Below are 18,801 nucleotides of genomic sequence, written 5' to 3'. Positions count from 1 at the left end.
AGGTAAGATTTAAAGGTTTGTTGTAGGTGAATTGTGATGCTAATCTTCAGATCAGAGATATTTGATGGCAAAGCAGCACTCATAACTCCCGGATATTGCAACAAGAACTTTTGGTGTGTGGAAACAGCATTTTCAATGTCTGTTTCATGGCATATCTTAAATTTGGAAATGTGAAGACTACTATTGTGGCTCTTGCAGTGTTGCACAACATTGCAATTGCTCAAAGAAAGATATATGCCACAGAAGTGTGTCCAATATTGAAGAGGTATCAGAATCAATTATTATCATCATTGACCCAAAATCTAGACTAAAGTTGTTCACACTGAAAGGTAACTAATTATACAACATAATTAAAGTTAGTCATTGTCATTTGTTTTTATAAAATTTATATTTTTCTTTTATTAATATCTCAATTTTATTTTTTTATTTCACTGGAGCTCATTGTCCATCTGAATAGCATGTAACTCTTTCCTGTGTTGCACTTCTACTGTTGCAATTTATTCTGCAGATGTGGAACAAACCTGAAATTATGCAATATATAAGCATTCAACATAATTTGAAATAAAAAATGTTTATTCAAATATACAACAGTAGTATCCCACAGGATTATAGTATAAAATTTAAATTACTTAATGATGATTTGTTAATACCTCCCTTATATTTCCAGGTGGAGGTGGATTATAGTATACTAATGCATCATATGCATGCCTTAATCTGTGTACTTTACAAATTGTAAATCATATTTGATTATATGTTGACTTGTCATAAGAGCCTTTTATATATATGCCTACATGATAAATAAAGGTTTTTATTTATTTTCTTTCTTATTTCAACTAATAAAGACCTCAAAAATATGTTTTACTTATGACCTACCTAAAACAATAATATCCTACATGATTATAGCATAAAATGCATATATAGATATCTCCTTTATATTTTCTATTGGAAGTGGGGTCTGAGGAGGCACAATGAGCATGATCTAAAAAATAAAATTGATTTATTCCTTTTAAGTTCAAGAATTCATATTCTTTTAGGGAGGGTTTTGGTTAGGGAGCGGGTTCATACCCGCTCCCTAATCAATTTCTTCAACGTAATCTTGTAAAAAAAGCAATAGTTAGTAATGCAGGAATGCATAGCGCAAACGTTCAAATACAGAAAAGAGCTGCACCATCTTTGTCTTCCCCCAACTACTTTTCACTTCTCTACCATTTTATCGCAATTTGCTGCCTGCGTTCTTCCAAGTTTTACAAAGAATTTCGAGAACAACAAATAAATCTTTCTCCTGTACTTATTTTATTTACTTTTTTGACAAACGCTATTGTGACAATGACAGACAATTTTTTTTTATTGTCAGTTTCCAGAGACAAAACTTGGTAGTAATTGGTAGAACTTATTTAAATGATTTTTTTTCTACGAAATGGCAACATTGTGCACATTTAAAAGGCCTTTTTGTTATCGGAGGTTTATGAAACCATTATGAATAAGAAATTTTATCGAAGGCTTGGTAAGCTTATAGGACGTTTTAACTATTTGCGATTTATACCTTCGATAAGGGTTTTATTATGAATAAGACCATAAGTCCTTTGTATAATAATAAATAATATAATATCAGCCCTGTATTATATATTATCCCACTGCTGGGTACGGGCCTCCCCTACTAGTGAGAGGGATAAGGTCTTAGTCCACCACACTAGCCTAGTGCGGGTTGGTAGATTTGATACACCCTCAAAATTCCTTTAGAGAACTTCTCAGATATGCAGGTTTCCGCACGAGGTTTTCCGTTAAAGCAAGCGATAATTCACAAAGAATATACACATCATTTTTAGACAAATCTGAGGTGTCTGCATTTGGGTTTTGAACCTGCGGATATTGGTCTTGGCAGTCTGTTCCACTCCCAAGTCCCAACTAGGCTATCGCCGCTCCCGTTTTGTAATCTATACAAATTAAATTAATTTTTTTCAGTATTCAGGCATACATTAGTACAATAAAAAAGTAAACAATACGAAATATCATTATCTTTCTGAATAGACATTACATAGTATTCTCTACATGTTTCGCTATCCGTAATCTAAATGGCTATAACTTTACCAGTGCAAATATCGACTTATGCCATTAGTTCAGAATCAGAGGTTTGCATGGAATGGAACGCGTTTGAAGCACTTGGCAATCCATTATATTGGCCACGTTGCAAATCTCCGCAAAATCGGTGCTACGGCACGGCGTTTTGAACTTGAGGCTTAAGTAAGCTTTTAGCTATATAGGGTGTATTTTACAGTTAATATTACGGTTTTTACTTTGATATTTAAATAATATATATTTCTTAGATTATAAGTGAAAAAACAATAGATATAATTTTCAGTAAAGTACAAGAATCAAATTAAACACCTAATTATTTTTGGGCCTTTTGTAATTCTTTGTAAAATAGAATGTATGGAATAATTTTAGATGAAATAATATTAAGCTGCCTTCGAACATTTAGGTGTCATCATCACAATTCAACCATAACTTTTATTAATGTTATAGTCATGGGGCCCAATTCCGTCTACGGGGGTGAATCCGTCTTCTTGCAATTACAAGCGTTCTAATCGACTTACAGGCTTGGTAACGGTATAAATAAAAGAGTTAAAAAATACCCTATTTACATATACGACTATCAAAGCTGTCCTTCCATTAGAACGTCCGGAATTCCACAAAGTCGGATATGCCCCCGTAGACGGTATAGGCAGGGCCGTAGCTAGACTTGAATTTAAGGTAGGGCAGTTGTTATTACAAGCAGGGCGGAAATAAAAATGTTACTAAATCTGATTTGCTCAATCGATTTTTGGTTTTCTTGTGAACGTGAGTAAAAAAAAAAACAAAAAAAAAGAAAAGTTCATACTTACATAATTTTTAAGGTAATATACAGATTGTAACAAAATTAAATCTCGAAAGAGGGTTATTTCACCCATCAATACCAATAACTCTTACTATGGGACCAACTTCCAAATCGGAAAATAAAACACCCGCTGCTCCATATATTTTCATTGAGTAGTAATGTACAATTTAGTTGATTATTACGGTAGGGCATTAATATTTTAAGGTAGGGCATTGCCCCACAATGCCCCCCCCCTAGCTACGGCCCTGGGTATAGGCCACCATATAAGTATATAAGAACAGTCTTACTTATAAGCTTGCTATAGCGTTAAGAGGTGGTTAAGAATTCCTTAATGTATCATTAAAACATAACCTCAAATTTCCAAACAAACGACGCAATATAGTTCTGGCTCAATCTATCTCGAAACCGGCTTTGATTCACTTGATGCCAATTATTTGGATGTCTGCACGATGCCTTACATCCCTGTGAAAGCCGTCGGCTTTCAGAAATGTATTAATGAGCAACAATTACAGACAATAGCAATAATTCATTGGGTTAACATAATGAATCACAATAGGAATAATTCTAGTGTAGGATACCTAATATAAACCATTGATATATAAACTATTTACGGATTTTATCGCGGTTGTCTATATTATTTATTAATAATATTAAATATATATAATTGCGATAAAATCGTTTTATTTCAATGTCTAACATTTATGTAACCATAAGAAATCATTTTGAAATTAAAACCAATTACCTATAGGTTTGGAGAAGTTAATGCTTTAATTCCTTGTGAATTGCTTTTTGGATTCTTTTATACTTAATATTCGTAATTTTTTTATAGCATGGCAAATGAGCAAGTGACTTCCATACAAATCTATCTTACTTAAATACCGACATTACCACGGTCATGGATGCAAGCTTAAGTAACAGGAATAAGGCAAGATTATACAAGAGGGAGGGATAGAGGGGGAGGGAGGGAGGGAGAGGGATACGGAGTGTTTGCACGTCCGGAAAGTGCACTCATACAAAACGATAGCTATAACTTTACTTATATTTTATCCAGTCATATTTATACAGTTGCAAACACAGATCCATTGTACATAGCATATAATTGATAAATAGTAGGTAATTATAGCGTTTTTAATGTATGTACTTATTTTATTTTTTTCATAATATTAATTGGCGAAACAATTTTTGTAAACGATTTTTTTCAAGATTCTAAAACTGGCCACTTACGTCAAGGATATAAAAACGTAATTGCCATGTTTGAAATAAGAACTCTAAACTCTTAAAAAAATATGTAATAATATATTAATGTTATGTATGTATAGGAAGTAAGCAGTTGAATATCCGATTAAATAAAATGAAAGATACTTTGTTTTTGCAACTAAAACGACAATTCGTATTTTTCTATCCGTATCAAATTAATCTATTATCATACTACAATTTAGTTTTTTTTATTGCATTAAATGATTTGATGGTAAGCGATACGGCCGCCCATTAATAGTAGAAACACCATTCCAACACCTTAAATTATAAAGTATTGTTTGGTATTCCAGTGCGCTCGCCATCTTGACACATGGGATGTTAAGTCCTATTATGTCCACTTGCACTGGCTACAATGTTCTTCAAACCGAAACACAACAGTGGCTAAACACTACTGCTTGACGGCAGAAATAGCGGTGGTACCTACCCAGGCGGACTCTCACATATGAGAGACCTACCACCAGTAATTACAGACAGAAATAATGTGTTATTAATAAATTGGCTTATTACTCTTATGTCAATAAAACACTAGTCATTTTAGATTTAACCATCTCACATTTCTAATTCTAGACTTCATTATAGTATCCTGAACGCCCTGTGTTTACTCATTCATAGTTCTAATTAATTTCAATGTTTACTGTCTATCATTAATTTTATTTCGTACCATATACGACTTGAATATTTTACGAATATTTATAAATAGACTTGTTTATCTTGTCAGAATGAGTTATTAAGATCGACGATAAATATTTTTACAGTTATAACATCCGCCGCAGTAATTTAGATTCAAAATATTTTGTTGTGGGGTGTTGTCCCCAGATTAGTCCACCACGTTGGCCTAGTGCGGATTGGTAGACTTCACACACCCTCGAAATTCCAATAGACACCTTCTCAGGTATGCAGATTTCCTCACGATATTTTCCTTCACCGTTAAAGCAAGCGATAATTGACAAAGAATACACACATAATTTTTTAGAAAATTCAGAGGTGTGTGCCCTTGGGATTTGAACCTGCGGACATTCGTCTCGGCAGACCGTTCCACAACCAACTAGGCTATCGCCGCTTATTATTATTTATCTGTAAATATATTATTTTTGTATTAATATCTAAGAACTCTATGACATATCGTCATACGGACATTTCAAATAAAACATCGACTTATTACCAATTGGTAATAAGTCGATGTCCAGTCTATAACTAACTATAGTTTAATGTCTTTGTTCATTACTCAGTTTATGCAATAAAGAACCAAAACTCAAATTGAATTTGAGGAAATATCTTCTGTTTTATATATACGTGCTCCGTATCTTGATCTGCATAGTAACTGCAAATTAATGCAGGTCTAGTGCTGATTGGGAACGCTATGTGATTTATAAAGGCTTTAGTTAAAACCTTTTTGCTTGGCCGTCGTAGCTTTGATTAGATGCAATAAGAGGCTGTTCACATGTTAAGTGAGCACTATAGGGAAGTATGGTTTGATTATTGTCAATGACATGTGAGGGGCTAGTTTTTTAGAGGCGAACCTCTACCTACTCCTTGGGGGATAAAAAGCGTTTGTGTGTGGGTGTGTGTGAGAGAGAGAGAGAGAAAGAGTGTGTCTATGTGCATAGATCTGATTTATTTATATAACATTGTTAGCGATGACTGCAAGATCCCAACGTGATTGATAACTGACTTCTCAATGGTGGAAAGACGATATGAATCTTTTAAAGGTTATCTTTTACAATATATCTCACTCAGGATGCAACTATAATGCTTGATAATGACCCGTATTTTAAAACATTCATTGGCGTGTGATTTGGGTTTGAACCTGCGGATCCTTGGTCCATTCCCAACTGGGATAATGACCGTCGGTGGCGAAGCTTCAATGTATTCAGTCCCCTGTAGTCTTTAGGATCGAGCAGGGTAGACGGTTGCGTTGATCTTTGAGCGCCAAAGGCTCTGAGGGGCCGCTATGAGGCATATACTTGTGACCTAAAATAAGTTCACCAGAAAAGAAGGCGCCAAATATATTCCGCTCGGGGCGAATAGCCAAGGTCGCTCTTGAACATTGGCGTAGCAAAACTGAGAGCAGTAAACTCACATCTCCAAGATAAACTTATTACGTCCTGACTACAGCCCGAGGGTTCGTTGCTACAGTTGCGTCATTCCTTAACATACGTAACAACCTTTCCACGTGTAAGCTGTCTCAGTAATTTTTACATGCTAGCTAATTCTTAGCATTGCAAAAACTCATTACACTTTTTTGTGTTACATGTTTTTGTTACACATTGCTTATAAATCTCGAATAGAATACCTAATATTATGGTTTAATACCAAGACGGATATTGCTAACAATAATCGTACGCTATTATTGCCAGCAATGATTGTTTTTTGAATATCTGTCAAACGACTTGCATGCATCAATGCGGGCGCGGATTGTGTGCCATTAAGCATATTCGGACAAGTAACTTTTTAAACAATAATAACGTACGATTATTGCTAGCAATAATAGATCAGTCTAAATAAGGCTTTATATGGATATATTAGCCAGTGCAGATTCACTTATAAAAATATCGACCACACGATAGTATGCAAGGTGTTTCGCGGCTGTACTTAAAGAATATTTTGGGAACTGCATTTCTATCCCTAACATTACCTATGTATTAGGTCCTTAAATATGAATTTAGCGTGTTATATAAAAGGAATACAATGCCATTCTTAGTTTTTGTAAAACATAATTAATTAATCAAAATATGCACAATTGTTATGTATGCACTTTTGCCACCTCATAGGGAATTCGTTGATCCCTTTAATAAGAAACCATTAAACCGAGAATCGATACACTGAAGGCAGTTTGGAATGCATACGTCAGAGTCAAACTTTTTTCCTTGTAAAATAAAAGAATGGAAAACTGATATAAGATATTTTAATCGACTGATTCTTGCGTCCAAGTTGACTAACTTGGATACAAGAATCCTACCAGATTTAAATTTCATTTATACGACCATTGCAACGTGTCCCCTCTGCATTTGATGGTAAGTGGCGTGAGACCCAATAGAATTTGGAGAATTTGGACTGATGAGAGATGATTATCCCTCGGCAGTCGACATAATTACGCCGTCCTGTTGGAACCGGACGTACACTAATCCTGGAACACGACAGTAGGCCACTATGGCGGAAATTAAAGACCTTGTATAAGTTGATCGCTATTCGGGCGAATATAAAATATATTATAGGTACTACCAGCAAGCCGCGACACCTCAAGCCAGTTTAGGACGGAGCTGTATGTGTGTGCGTGACGTGTTTATTAACAAGTGACTAAAGGCTATATTTATCAATATTTTATTTTTATCCTCGCAAGACATAGAGAGGTGAATGAACCCACGAAAATTGTAGGAACTGTATCTAATTGCTGTCTATGACATAATAATTGTTGCAATTAAAATGTTTGTGTCTTTTTCGTTAGTTAAATAGTTTGATGTTTCGATATTATTTAAATTTTATCTATGTTTTTCACTAAGCACTAGTAAAAGCAGTTAGTGATTTAGATCTTAGATGCGATTATTTAGTTCATTGGGATTAGACAGTATGTATGGGAATTTCGACCTTATGCGCCCTCGCCGATATCAAACATAACACAGAGAAAAAATATTGTATGGCGGTACTGAGTTGCCTATTTTGTGATTAATAATGAAACTTTTAAGTGCGGCGATAGCCTAATTGGGTGTGAAACGGACTGCCGAGATGAATATCCGCAGGTTCAAATCTCAAGGCCACGCACCTCTGACTTTTCTAAAAATGATGTGTATTCTTTGTGAATTATCGTTTGCCATAACGATGAAGGAAAACATAATGAAGAAATCTGCATACCTGAGACTTTCTTTACATGAATTTTGAGGGTGTGTGAAGCAGGGATGTTATGGATATGAAATTTCGGATATGGATACGGATATGGATATAGGAATAAAATTATATCGGTTTCGAATACGGTTACAGATATGTAATTATTTCGGATAGTTTCGGTTACGGACATTAGATTAAACTAAAATAAAAATATTATGTAATACAGTAGGACGACGATTACTAACTATCGTTCGACGTCATCGTCGATTATAATTAATTATCGCTGAACTAATGGGGGACATGGGTGTTCGGTAAACCTCTGTGTTTTAATTTGAGATGAAGTTTTAATGAAGTAGTGCCACCTCCTCTCCGTGAAAAGTTTTTATCACACTGTTTACATTTTGCAAAATTACCTTCAACTTGACCAAAAAATCTCCAAATTATAGTACATACTTTGGACGCATTTTGTCCTTATAAATCAATTTAGTACGTAACACACCACTATTCCTTCACTTATTTAAATACGTACCTACTCCTAAATAAAAAAAATACTATTTATGAATGAGGTTATGTTATGACTAAAAATAACAAACAATCGACATATACAAGATGGTGTGTGAGCAGTGAAACAAAAGCCTGTCGAAACATATTATCCGTAACTTATCCGAAACTTTTTTAACGGATACGGTGTAACCGTATCCGTTATGGATATATTTTTATTTCGGATATCCGATAGTTTCGGTTACGGTTACGGAGCTCCATAACATCCCTGGTGTGAAGTCTACACTAGGGCAGCGTGGTGGACTACGGCCTAATCCCTCTCAATAGTAGAGGAGGCCCGTGCCCAGTAGTAGGACACTATATAATACATGACATATATTTAATTATATAACTTTAAGATAAAATACCAGGAAAATAACTTGAACATGTCCATTTCATACTGAGATATTGTTATACTTCTCTCTTCTCTCGAGGATAACCATTGCGATATAAATGAATAATCATAAAACTCAAGACTCATAAAAAATGAATCTAAACGTGCATTATATAATCATAACTTATAATGTTTTGCTCAAACTACCTAGTTAGCGTGGGCCGTTGACCCTATCCTGGACGCAATTAAGATCAAACTTGATTGAGAATTTGCGTCATTTGAAAATGATTGAATAATCATAATTAAAATGTTTCTTCCGCTATAAAAACATATGTACGCTAATATTGTAGTAAACTTTGTTGTGGTGTTGATCTCTGAAATTACTGAACATTGTGCTTATCCCATTACAATATGGAATCAACTAAACGCATGTTTTAACGCATTTTATATTTGCCATTTTCAAGCGCTCTGGGGATCCAATAACTGACCAACCGAAAAAAAATAACCAAAGCATTACGTGACCTTGCTAGGCATCGAAGTCAGAATCTCCTAGACTCCTCCTTTAATATAGTTGAAAGTGCTGCTAATAAATCAAATAGACATTCTGAAACTACGGAACAAATTCCTAAAATTCTATCACAAACTAACTAATAATATTTAGTTATTTTTACGTCTAAAGGAAACTTGCGCAGAGTGGGACAGGCTAGGCGGTTATCGTAGAATTTACTCGATGTTTATATTAATTTTGGAACATTAATACACTTTTTAATAATAATAACCTCGTACTCATTCATGAATAAAATCCTTTCGATTTTTTTTCTATGAATTTAACACAAAAATTCTTGACAAAAATTTAGTATCAACTACGCGTCCACTTTGAAAGTATAATCAATTATATGTTATTATTTTTGTTATTTTATAACTTAACACTGAATATTTGACACATTTTTATTTAATTTAACATTATGAATTCAAATAAAGGGCTTAAATAATTTGTATTTGTTCTTACGAACTAATAAACGCCCCAATTAACGAAATAAATAAGTAATATTATTTATTATACTGTAAAATTATTATTTATATAAAAAAAATATATTTACAAACATTAATTAGGTACGTAATTATAAATCAAAATTTGCGAATGGATACCGCCCTCATATACGTGTGACTGCCTCAGTGCTACTGAGGTCTTGGGTTTGAATTCCGAGACGGGTCAATAACAATTGTGACTGGGTTTTTCCATCTTAAAAATTACTCAGTCGCAGCTCGGAGGCAGGAAGTTAGTGGTGTAAAACTCCTGTCTTGGAAAGCGCATAAAGCCATTGGTCCTATGCCTGATCTTTCTCCGGTCATGTCGGATTACTACCTCACCGGACTATGAGAGTGAAGGAACGCAGAGAGCACCCGTGTCTTGCGTACACACTCATGCATTACAATATCTCTTGCGTACTTCGCTGGTCTCCGTTGTGATTGGCCAACGTGGCCGAAATTCAGTTAGGAAGGAATGAAATGAAATCCTTTTGAAAATCGAATGCAATAACTAAACGATTCTTTGCCTTGTCTCTATTGTCTATTTATGAACGCAATATTGATGAAGGCGAGGACAATAAAATTATTACTATGCGCAGTTGCAACACCTATACTCTATAACACTTACAGCCTGCCGAACGCTCACGGTCATTGGCAAGTCTTAAAGTCCTAATTCGCACGTATCTCTAATCTAATCTTATATTTTTTCTTTCATATTTTATCTTACTTCTTACTAATATTATAAACGCTATTATTTGTCAAAGGTTTGGATGTTTGTTGGAAGTAAACGCAGAAACCGCTGAACGGGTTTGAATGGAATTTACCATACGTATGAACCACATGGTTCATACGTATTGGAATTGGATATAAGTTGAATATTTACATTGCTTTTGAAAAACAAAAACGCAATGGATAGTAACAGTCATTTAGGGGGTTTGCAGTGGAAAAAACTTTTAGTGCCGAAATCACAAGCAAAACCTTGTAAGCTATAAAAAGAAACGCAATATACTATAAAAAATCAAACAATCAAATGTATAGAATCCAACGCAAATTAAATTACATAATTAAAAATATAAACCAAACCATGACTAGAAGCAAAATATTTGCGCTCGGTATTCCATAAAAACAGTTTATTTTAACAAAGGACATGCAATATTCACACTTTTATACTTTATTGATTAGGCAGAAATATATCAGGAATTGCACAAACTTGTATGAAATGAATAAGCCTACTGGATAGTGGGTACTGACAGACAATAACAAGAAAATAAAAAAAAAAAATAGGAATAGTATACATAAATATAATTAAAGTTAAAAATAATCATGGCTACGAAGTTGACACATCACAGGAAATATATTAATTTATAACCAAAATAAAAACAAAAGCCAAAATGGAAATAAACAAAACAATCCAATTAAAAAACACAAAAAATAATTAAATGCATTTTTTGTCGTATTCGCACGTCAACTAGCGTAATATACGCTGTAACGCATATAACGCACCCAAGGATGAAATCATTTTCGTGGCTATAAAAGACGAACGCCAAATTCATAGGACATTAGAAACAGTGAAGTTATCCGGTGAGTACCACGTTGTTGAACCGAAGAGAGTTTAGAAAAAGAAGTTTCTAGATTTAATAAGGTTTTATATTTCAATGGATTACGAAGCTACTTTTATATATTTTTGGTATTTAATTTTCGAACGAGAAATGCACGATGTTTGGCCCGCTTATCGCTTTTTTGTTAAACTTCTAAGTAAAACCAGTGTCATATTAGTGAGGTAAAATATTAATTAAAATTATACAGATATACCCATTTTGCAATATTCATTTAGAATTCTCCAAATCGCCTCTTCCCAAAATTTTAATTTATTTTTAACTTAAATCTCATTTTTAAACTACACATAACAAATTTTATTTATTTTAAGAAACCATTCTAAGATTACTTTACTAAAATTTTATGTTCTAACTAAAACCTCTTTTCTCCGAAGCTCTCTAAAATGAAGTTCGTGATCGCTCTCGCTGTGCTGGCCGTCGTCGCCGCTCGTCCCGGCGAATTCTATGATGACAAATACGACAACTTTAACGTCGACGAGGTAATAGAAAACAAGAGGCTCCTCAAAGCATACACCCTTTGCTTCCTTGACGAAGGCAAATGCACTCCCGAAGGCCAAGATATCAAGAGTAAGTGTTTCCTATTTTTTATGGCTTTAAATCACGAGACGAGCTTGCTACTCGCTTGACGGTAAGCGATATGACCCCCTATAAACAGTAGAAACACCATCCAACAACTTGAATAACAAAGTATAGTTTGGTATTCCACTGCGCTCGCCATCCTGAGACATAAGATCTTAAGTCCTATTATGTCCCGTAGTTACACTGGCTATAATGTCCTTCAAACCCGGGCATATCAGTGAATATACCTTGCTGCTTGGCGGCATAAATAATCATTGCGGTGGTATCTACCCAGGCCTACTCTCACATGGAGACCTAACACCAGTATTATAAATAGATGTCATAATTTCTACATATAATAAACTTGTAACAAGTCGATATCATTCATTATAGTCGTACATTAGGGTGTCGTTATTAGAGGAACAACCATTGATAATTTTTTTAAATTTTGTCAATCTGTCTATATGTTTGTACACTCATCACGCAAATACTATTGCATCGAATTGAATATAGTTATGACCAATGTATTGCTACAAGTCTAACTTAGAATATACGCTTACGCTTCACGCGAATGGGGCCGTTAACAAAAGCTAGTTATAAAATATCTATTTTTCTCTTTGATTAACTTTGTGGCGGATTAAATGATAAGTGCCCTTAGACTCGTTTCAACGCTTGGTGTCATAAAATGCGTGCCACTGGCGATCGTGACTTACAGGAGTTGCTGTATCAAGTGTAAGGGGAAGATAGATGTATATTCATAATACAGACGCTATAACATCATAACTTTAACTGACGCCAGAAAAAATACAATAAATCATACAGATTGTCTAGTAACAATTAATTATAGTATTGTTGTAACATGGTAACAATGCATTATATTCTGAGAAAAGTTCTGGGTGCCGATATAATAACTTTCATCGGTCATTAAAATTAAAGCATTTTTCAGATTTTATCGCGTTTTGTATATTTTAATTCTCTCATGACGTTTACAACCGTACTAGATAATATAACACTCTTACGACAAGAAATATTCAATATTAAAATGACAGTAATAAAAGCAAAGTGCAAAAATAAACCATATTATATTTAATGTTTCATGTAATTATTGATGAATTTTTTGTACTAAAAAAGTAAAGCAAGCTCTATGTAGAGCTGTTTCCGTATTCCTAATTGCGTAGGTACTGACGCACAAAGCCACATGTGAAAAAGTTTACATACGTTTACATTTATAATTAAGTGGACCTTGCTAATTACCATATAAAAAATGGTTGCTATGGCATTATTGACCGCCGATTCAAATAGACCCCAATCGATTTTTCGTTCTATCACGAATATAGACTAATTATATAAAGAGTTTTCATTGTAACATCATATGACTCATTTTAATTGGTTCATTCTCGTAATCAGATAGAAGATTAAGATTTGCATCGTTCATTGATATCAGACGTTAGTTCAGTGGTAATTTTAATTATTTATAGACGATAATCGATCGCAGACTTATAAAAAATCAATGAAATTCAGTAAAAACTTTGCTGTCTGTTATCTAAAACTGATCTAATTTTTATTTCAAACTGATGTTAACTTGTCGTATAAGATGATTAACGTAAGTCGTAATCCAGTGGCAAAAATTAGAATTCTAATTATTTAATCTATTTCTCATCGACGGATGAGTGTTATTTTATTAAAATACGTATTATTTTGTAAACACGATTATAACCTGATTATTTTTCTCTTATATTCAATAATTATTCCTTGTACATATTATTTTCTATTCAAAGGTTGACAAATTATTGTTTTATATCAAAACAGCCCGCTGTTTCACATTTAACTAAATTATAGAAGTAATTGAACATAATTTCCTTCATTATTAACGAATTTTGTTTGTAAGTAAAGGAAAATAAATTGACGTAATTATATTCAAAAATAATATAATCATCCGAGATAGAGTCGTCTCTTTTCTAACTCATGGATATAATATAATCTATAGACCGTGAAGTCTCAGATCGAGCACAGGGTATTCAAACACATTGTGTGTGTTTTCTAATACGATTTACGCGGCACGGGATCCTTCCCGTAGAAGTTGGTATCCAGCAGGCAATAGGGCGTAGAACTAAGGTATTTCCGTCACATAATATTCTTGCAAAAGTATGTCGCTTTAACCCTATAATGGAGAAAGTCAGAACGAGAATAAAAAGAATATAATTTAGGAAATGATATTCCTTAGTGATATTTCTTTTCTTCTGTCTGCTGTGTCTGTTTGTCTGTTTATATTTGGTATGGCGATACTTTGCGACCCTAGGAAAGACACAGGGCACTTTGTATAGCGGAACTTTTATCCCGTAAATGATCTTTCACGGGCAAAAGCCGCGAGCAAAATCTAGTTCAAGTAAAGTTAAAAAAGTATAAATAATTATTTTTATTTTCATTGTGTAGACATAATATTAAGTATTATTTATTTTAATATACATATAATGGCACAGCGTGTGAAACCAGAAATCTCACAACGAATACATAATTATTTTTTTCCGTAATCCGTCAGTACAAGGTAAACATTAATTATGATAATAATTTAAAACAATACATTGAGTTCGCACTTCTTTAAACAGCAAGCTAAGTTATTTGTCATGATTTTATATTTAGCCTGGCTTCATTCTAGACTAAGATGAATATCATTTTTCTCCACTGGCATCATTAAGTTTATCAATTTAAATATAAGGGCCCAATATTTCATTGTAATCGACTATGAATATTTGTTTTTTAAGAAATGATGCTCATTGCACCGATTTATAAGTAAATTATTAAATGTTTTATCAAGCATTTGTTCCATAGATTTAGGACGCATGAGTTATGGGCGGTAATATGCAAAGATATAGGAAGAATTGCTTTAAATAATAAAATTTTGAAACTTGTAATCTACCAAAATGGTCCTTATTAAATTTTCTGTCTAATAAAGGTTCAGATAAAAATTATATGTACATTAGAAAATGCATTGAATCAGGTTTAGTGGCATTTCCATTACGAAATTAATGAAACAACATCCACATTATAAAAAACTTCATACAACCAAAGTAAAAATACCATAAAATAAAAAAAAGATTGTTTTTTCTTTCTATTTTAAATTTGGAATAGGTAGCTAATAATTCGGTTAGCGCGCCATTTTGCGTGGAACCTCCTTAACATTACATAATACGTTACACAGTTGACTATTGCCCGGTGTTTGACACCGTGACCGTGACCGGCGAGTTTCATGTGGTGCCGACGTCGAGATCCGCGCTTACGCCCACCATATGCGGTCTCATCTTGGGGAACGAATTTGATAATTTAATTTAGACGTGGGTTTTTACCCAAGTGGCTTAACATTTATACAATTAATCCACGGATCAGTCCTTAATCCATTCGCTCAGTTGAAAGCTTTCAACACTACAAAATTCCTGGAAGGACTGTTCGTAGCGACATCTGTTAAACGATTACGTCATTAATTTAGAAAATCAGATTAAAAATACTAATACATCCAATGGGAACAAATTACCGGGATAGAAAGTAGCCTATATAGTAATCTAGGACATGGTCTACCCGTGTGCCAAATCTCATCCAAATCCATGCGGATTCTGCCTTTACTTCTCACAAACATCTAAACATTATCGCAAACTCCACGTTTATAATATTAGTGATTATGAAGTATACTTTATTAATAATTATTCTCTCTTATAGAATGGATTCCCGATGGTACAACGTCCTCTTGCAGCAAATGTACGGAGAAACAGAAGCCTATGGTGGCCAAGTTCATCAGGGCTATGATAGCCCAGTTGCCTGATGAATGGGGAAGGTTGAACAAGAAGGTTGACCCTGAACAGAAATACCAGGACACTCTGAAAGAGTTCTTGGAGAAGCACGCACCGAAGTGATTATTGAAAAATATATAATACTAATGTTTAGGTTTTATGGTATTCAAATATATGGTGCTATGCAGACAATAGTAATTTCAAATACATATTTCAATAACGAATTTTTACACTCAAAATGTTCCTAAACTACCTATATTTATTTTACAGAAATATTTACATACCCCTGTATAGATTTTCAAATAAATTATTGAAATACTTAGTCTGGCCATAAATACTGTTACACTTAATTATAAAAAAATATTACATTTGAATTTCGAATCTGTCATTTTTATACGATTGTTCATTGTGTTTTCTCATTTTGGCGCCAATACATTGTAAAATATTTTGCGATATTAAAATGGTGTGGGGTGATAAAGAGAACCGAATCGCTGTGATAGCATTACACAAAGTAGGTATGGAGCCAAATGCAATTTTTAAAACTCTCCATACACTTGGTATTAGTAAAATGTTTGTGTACCGGGCTATTAATAGGTACAATGAGACCTCCTCTGTTTGTGACAGAAAAAGATCTGGCCGTCCACGTAGTGTTCGTACGAAAAAGGTGGTCAAAGCAGTAAGGGAAAGAATTCGAAGAAATCCTGTCCGAAAGCAAAAGATTTTATCTCGGGAAATGAAGATAGCACCTAGAACCATGTCGCGTATTTTAAAAGATGACTTAGGACTTGCAGCCTATAAGAGACGCACTGGCCATTTCTTAACTGATAATTTAAAGAAGAATAGGGTGGTAAAATCGAAACAACTACTGAAGCGGTACGCAAAGGGAGGTCACAGAAAAAATTTGTTTACGGATGAGAAAATTTTTACAATTGAGCAACATTTTAACAAACAAAATGACCGTATTTATGCTCAAAGCTCTAAGGAAGCTTCCCAATTAGTCGACAGAGTGCAACGTGGACATTATCCGACTTCAGTGATGGTTTGGTGGGGTGTTAGCTATGAAGGAGTGACTGAGCCATATTTTTGTGAAAAAGGTATCAAAACATCGGCACAAGTGTATCAAGATACCATTCTTGAGAAGGTAGTTAAGCCCCTTAACATCACCATGTTCAATAACCAAGTATGGTCCTTCCAGCAAGACTCGGCGTCGGGTCATAAAGCTCGGTCCACGCAGTCTTGGTTGGAATCGAACGTTTCGGACTTCATCAGAGCTGAAGACTGGCCGTCGTCTAGTCCCGATCTTAATCCGCTGGATTATGATTTGTGGTCAGTTTTAGAGAGTACAGCTTGCTCTAAACGCCATGATAATTTGGAGTCCCTAAAACAATCTATACGATTGGCAGTGAAGAATTTTCCCATGGAAAGAGTGCGTGCTTCTATTGATAACTGGCCTCATCGTTTAAAGGACTGTATTGCAGCCAATGGAGACCACTTCGAATAAGCTTTTTATATTTTTAATTGTTTTATATTTATGTATTAAACTGACACACTGTAAAAGTAATAAATGTTATTTGCAGTTAACAATTTTCTTTTTTCTTTATTACAATATTTATGGCAAGACTAGGTATATTGAATATATCTTTTTTTTATATTTACGGTTGAAAATGACACAATGGGCTGCAACAATATCTTGTAGCACTGATGATAAGACGAATGAATATGATAGTTCCGGACTGTATGAAAATGATTCGTGAGTGACAGTTAACTTATATGTGCTTCTGAGTACTGACGTCGGAACAAAACTCAGTCTTGCTTTGAAGTGCGATACCAGGTAAGACACTGTCGAATGAGGACGGCATCTTAAGATAGTCGCTATTTCATAAAACTTATAACATCAACTCAAATAATATTTTAAGTCACAATGTATGACCGATTTTGACAGCTAAGTTTTGTTTTAAACAACCCGACTCAACTGAGGACAAGCTCTTAAATGGCAACGTATGCTAACTCAATACATTAAAGGCTACTTGAAATTGTACTCAAACGTGAAATTGATTTATTAATTCGCATATAGTTCGGATAACAAGCACTCGACGCGCGTTAACAACTACATACCCAACTAAGCGATAATTTTAGACCCAGTAATTAATGGCAACAACTTAAGCAATAGAAGCGGTGATAGCCTAGTTGGGAGCGCAACGGACTGGCGAGACGAATGTCCGCAGATTCAGAAACGAAAGGGCCTACACCTCTGAATTTACAAAAAAATATGTTTGTATTCTTTGCGAATTATCGCTTGCTTTAACGGTCAAAGGGAACATCGTAAAGAAACCTTGCATGAGAAGATCTCTAATAGGACTTTTGAAGGTATGTGAAGTCTGCCAATCCGCACTTAACCAGCGTGGTGGACTAAGGTCTAATCTCTCTGAGAAAGGAGGAAGCCTATGCTCAGCAGTAGGCATTCAATATATAATACAAGGCTGATATTATTATATATTTTTACAACTATGTACATGTATTTTATTCCAGGAGTTCACATAATAACGCGCGCTAGACCAAATTATAATTGTTAACGGATCTTTTGCTACGAAAATCGCGTCAACCGAGAAGGAAATGGAAATAATCTGGCACTAAAAAATTATTAAATGTAATATTTAAAAATTATCATTAATGGTGACAATATATTTCTAATTTTATCGCAACGCGTAATTTCAATAAAATTGTTTAATAAAATAGGTCCTCTAAAACAAGGATTCGTTTCCCTTTCATGTCAAGTATTTACTCACTCCTAAAATAATCAATTAAAATTAATTCCGTTAAATCTTCCAGCCTGCCTTTGTTTCTATAATTGGATTTAAAGGCATAATCTTTGCCAATTTGTTTTTTATAGATAACAACAGGTGAGAAATGTTGAAACCCGATTGATTTAAAAGTAAACCCACTCATATAACTCAGTTAACCATGTATTACAGCAGGACCACTTTATCT

At 34.1% G+C, this 18,801-nt stretch overlaps 1 protein-coding gene and 1 long non-coding RNA gene across 3 annotated transcripts; one reads left to right on the top strand and one right to left on the bottom strand.

Moving 5' to 3' along the window:
- Window positions 1-417: 417 nt before the first annotated feature.
- LOC119189498 lies at window positions 418-938 on the bottom strand. Its single transcript, XR_005112444.1, has 2 exons — window positions 874-938; window positions 418-521 (listed from the first exon to the last, which is right to left on the bottom strand). It is a non-coding gene; the product is annotated as an uncharacterized LOC119189498 (long non-coding RNA).
- A 10,429-nt stretch (window positions 939-11,367) lies between these two features.
- Window positions 11,368-16,131, top strand: LOC115447770 (allergen Tha p 1). 2 transcript variants are annotated; one of them, XM_030174992.2, is made up of 3 exons: window positions 11,368-11,438; window positions 11,848-12,040; window positions 15,743-16,131. In XM_030174992.2, exons 2-3 carry the CDS (start codon window positions 11,857-11,859, stop codon window positions 15,934-15,936), a joined length of 378 nt encoding a protein of 125 aa, XP_030030852.1. In that variant the 5' UTR covers window positions 11,368-11,438; window positions 11,848-11,856; the 3' UTR covers window positions 15,937-16,131. The 2 variants fall into 2 exon arrangements, with proteins under 2 accessions (XP_030030852.1, XP_030030853.1); XM_030174993.2 differs by lacking the exon at window positions 11,368-11,438 and adding an exon at window positions 11,475-11,499.
- The last annotated feature ends 2,670 nt before the right edge of the window (window positions 16,132-18,801 follow it).

This window comes from Manduca sexta, chromosome 16 (assembly GCF_014839805.1).
Source record: "Manduca sexta isolate Smith_Timp_Sample1 chromosome 16, JHU_Msex_v1.0, whole genome shotgun sequence".
Classification (NCBI taxonomy): domain Eukaryota; kingdom Metazoa; phylum Arthropoda; class Insecta; order Lepidoptera; family Sphingidae; genus Manduca; species Manduca sexta.
Note: the sequence above shows the minus strand (reverse complement) of the source record. Positions and strands in the feature narration are given on the sequence as shown.

What these genes read in the sequence shown, in the direction of transcription:
- LOC115447770 (XM_030174992.2), top strand. Translation starts at nt 11,857, where the DNA reads ATGAAGTTCGTGATCGCTCTCGCTGTGCTGGCCGTCGTCGCCGCTCGT. An exon ending in CGAAGGCCAAGATATCAAGA is followed by an intron (nt 12,041 to 15,742) that starts GTAAGTGTTTCC and finishes TCTCTCTTATAG; the next exon opens with AATGGATTCCCGATGGTACA.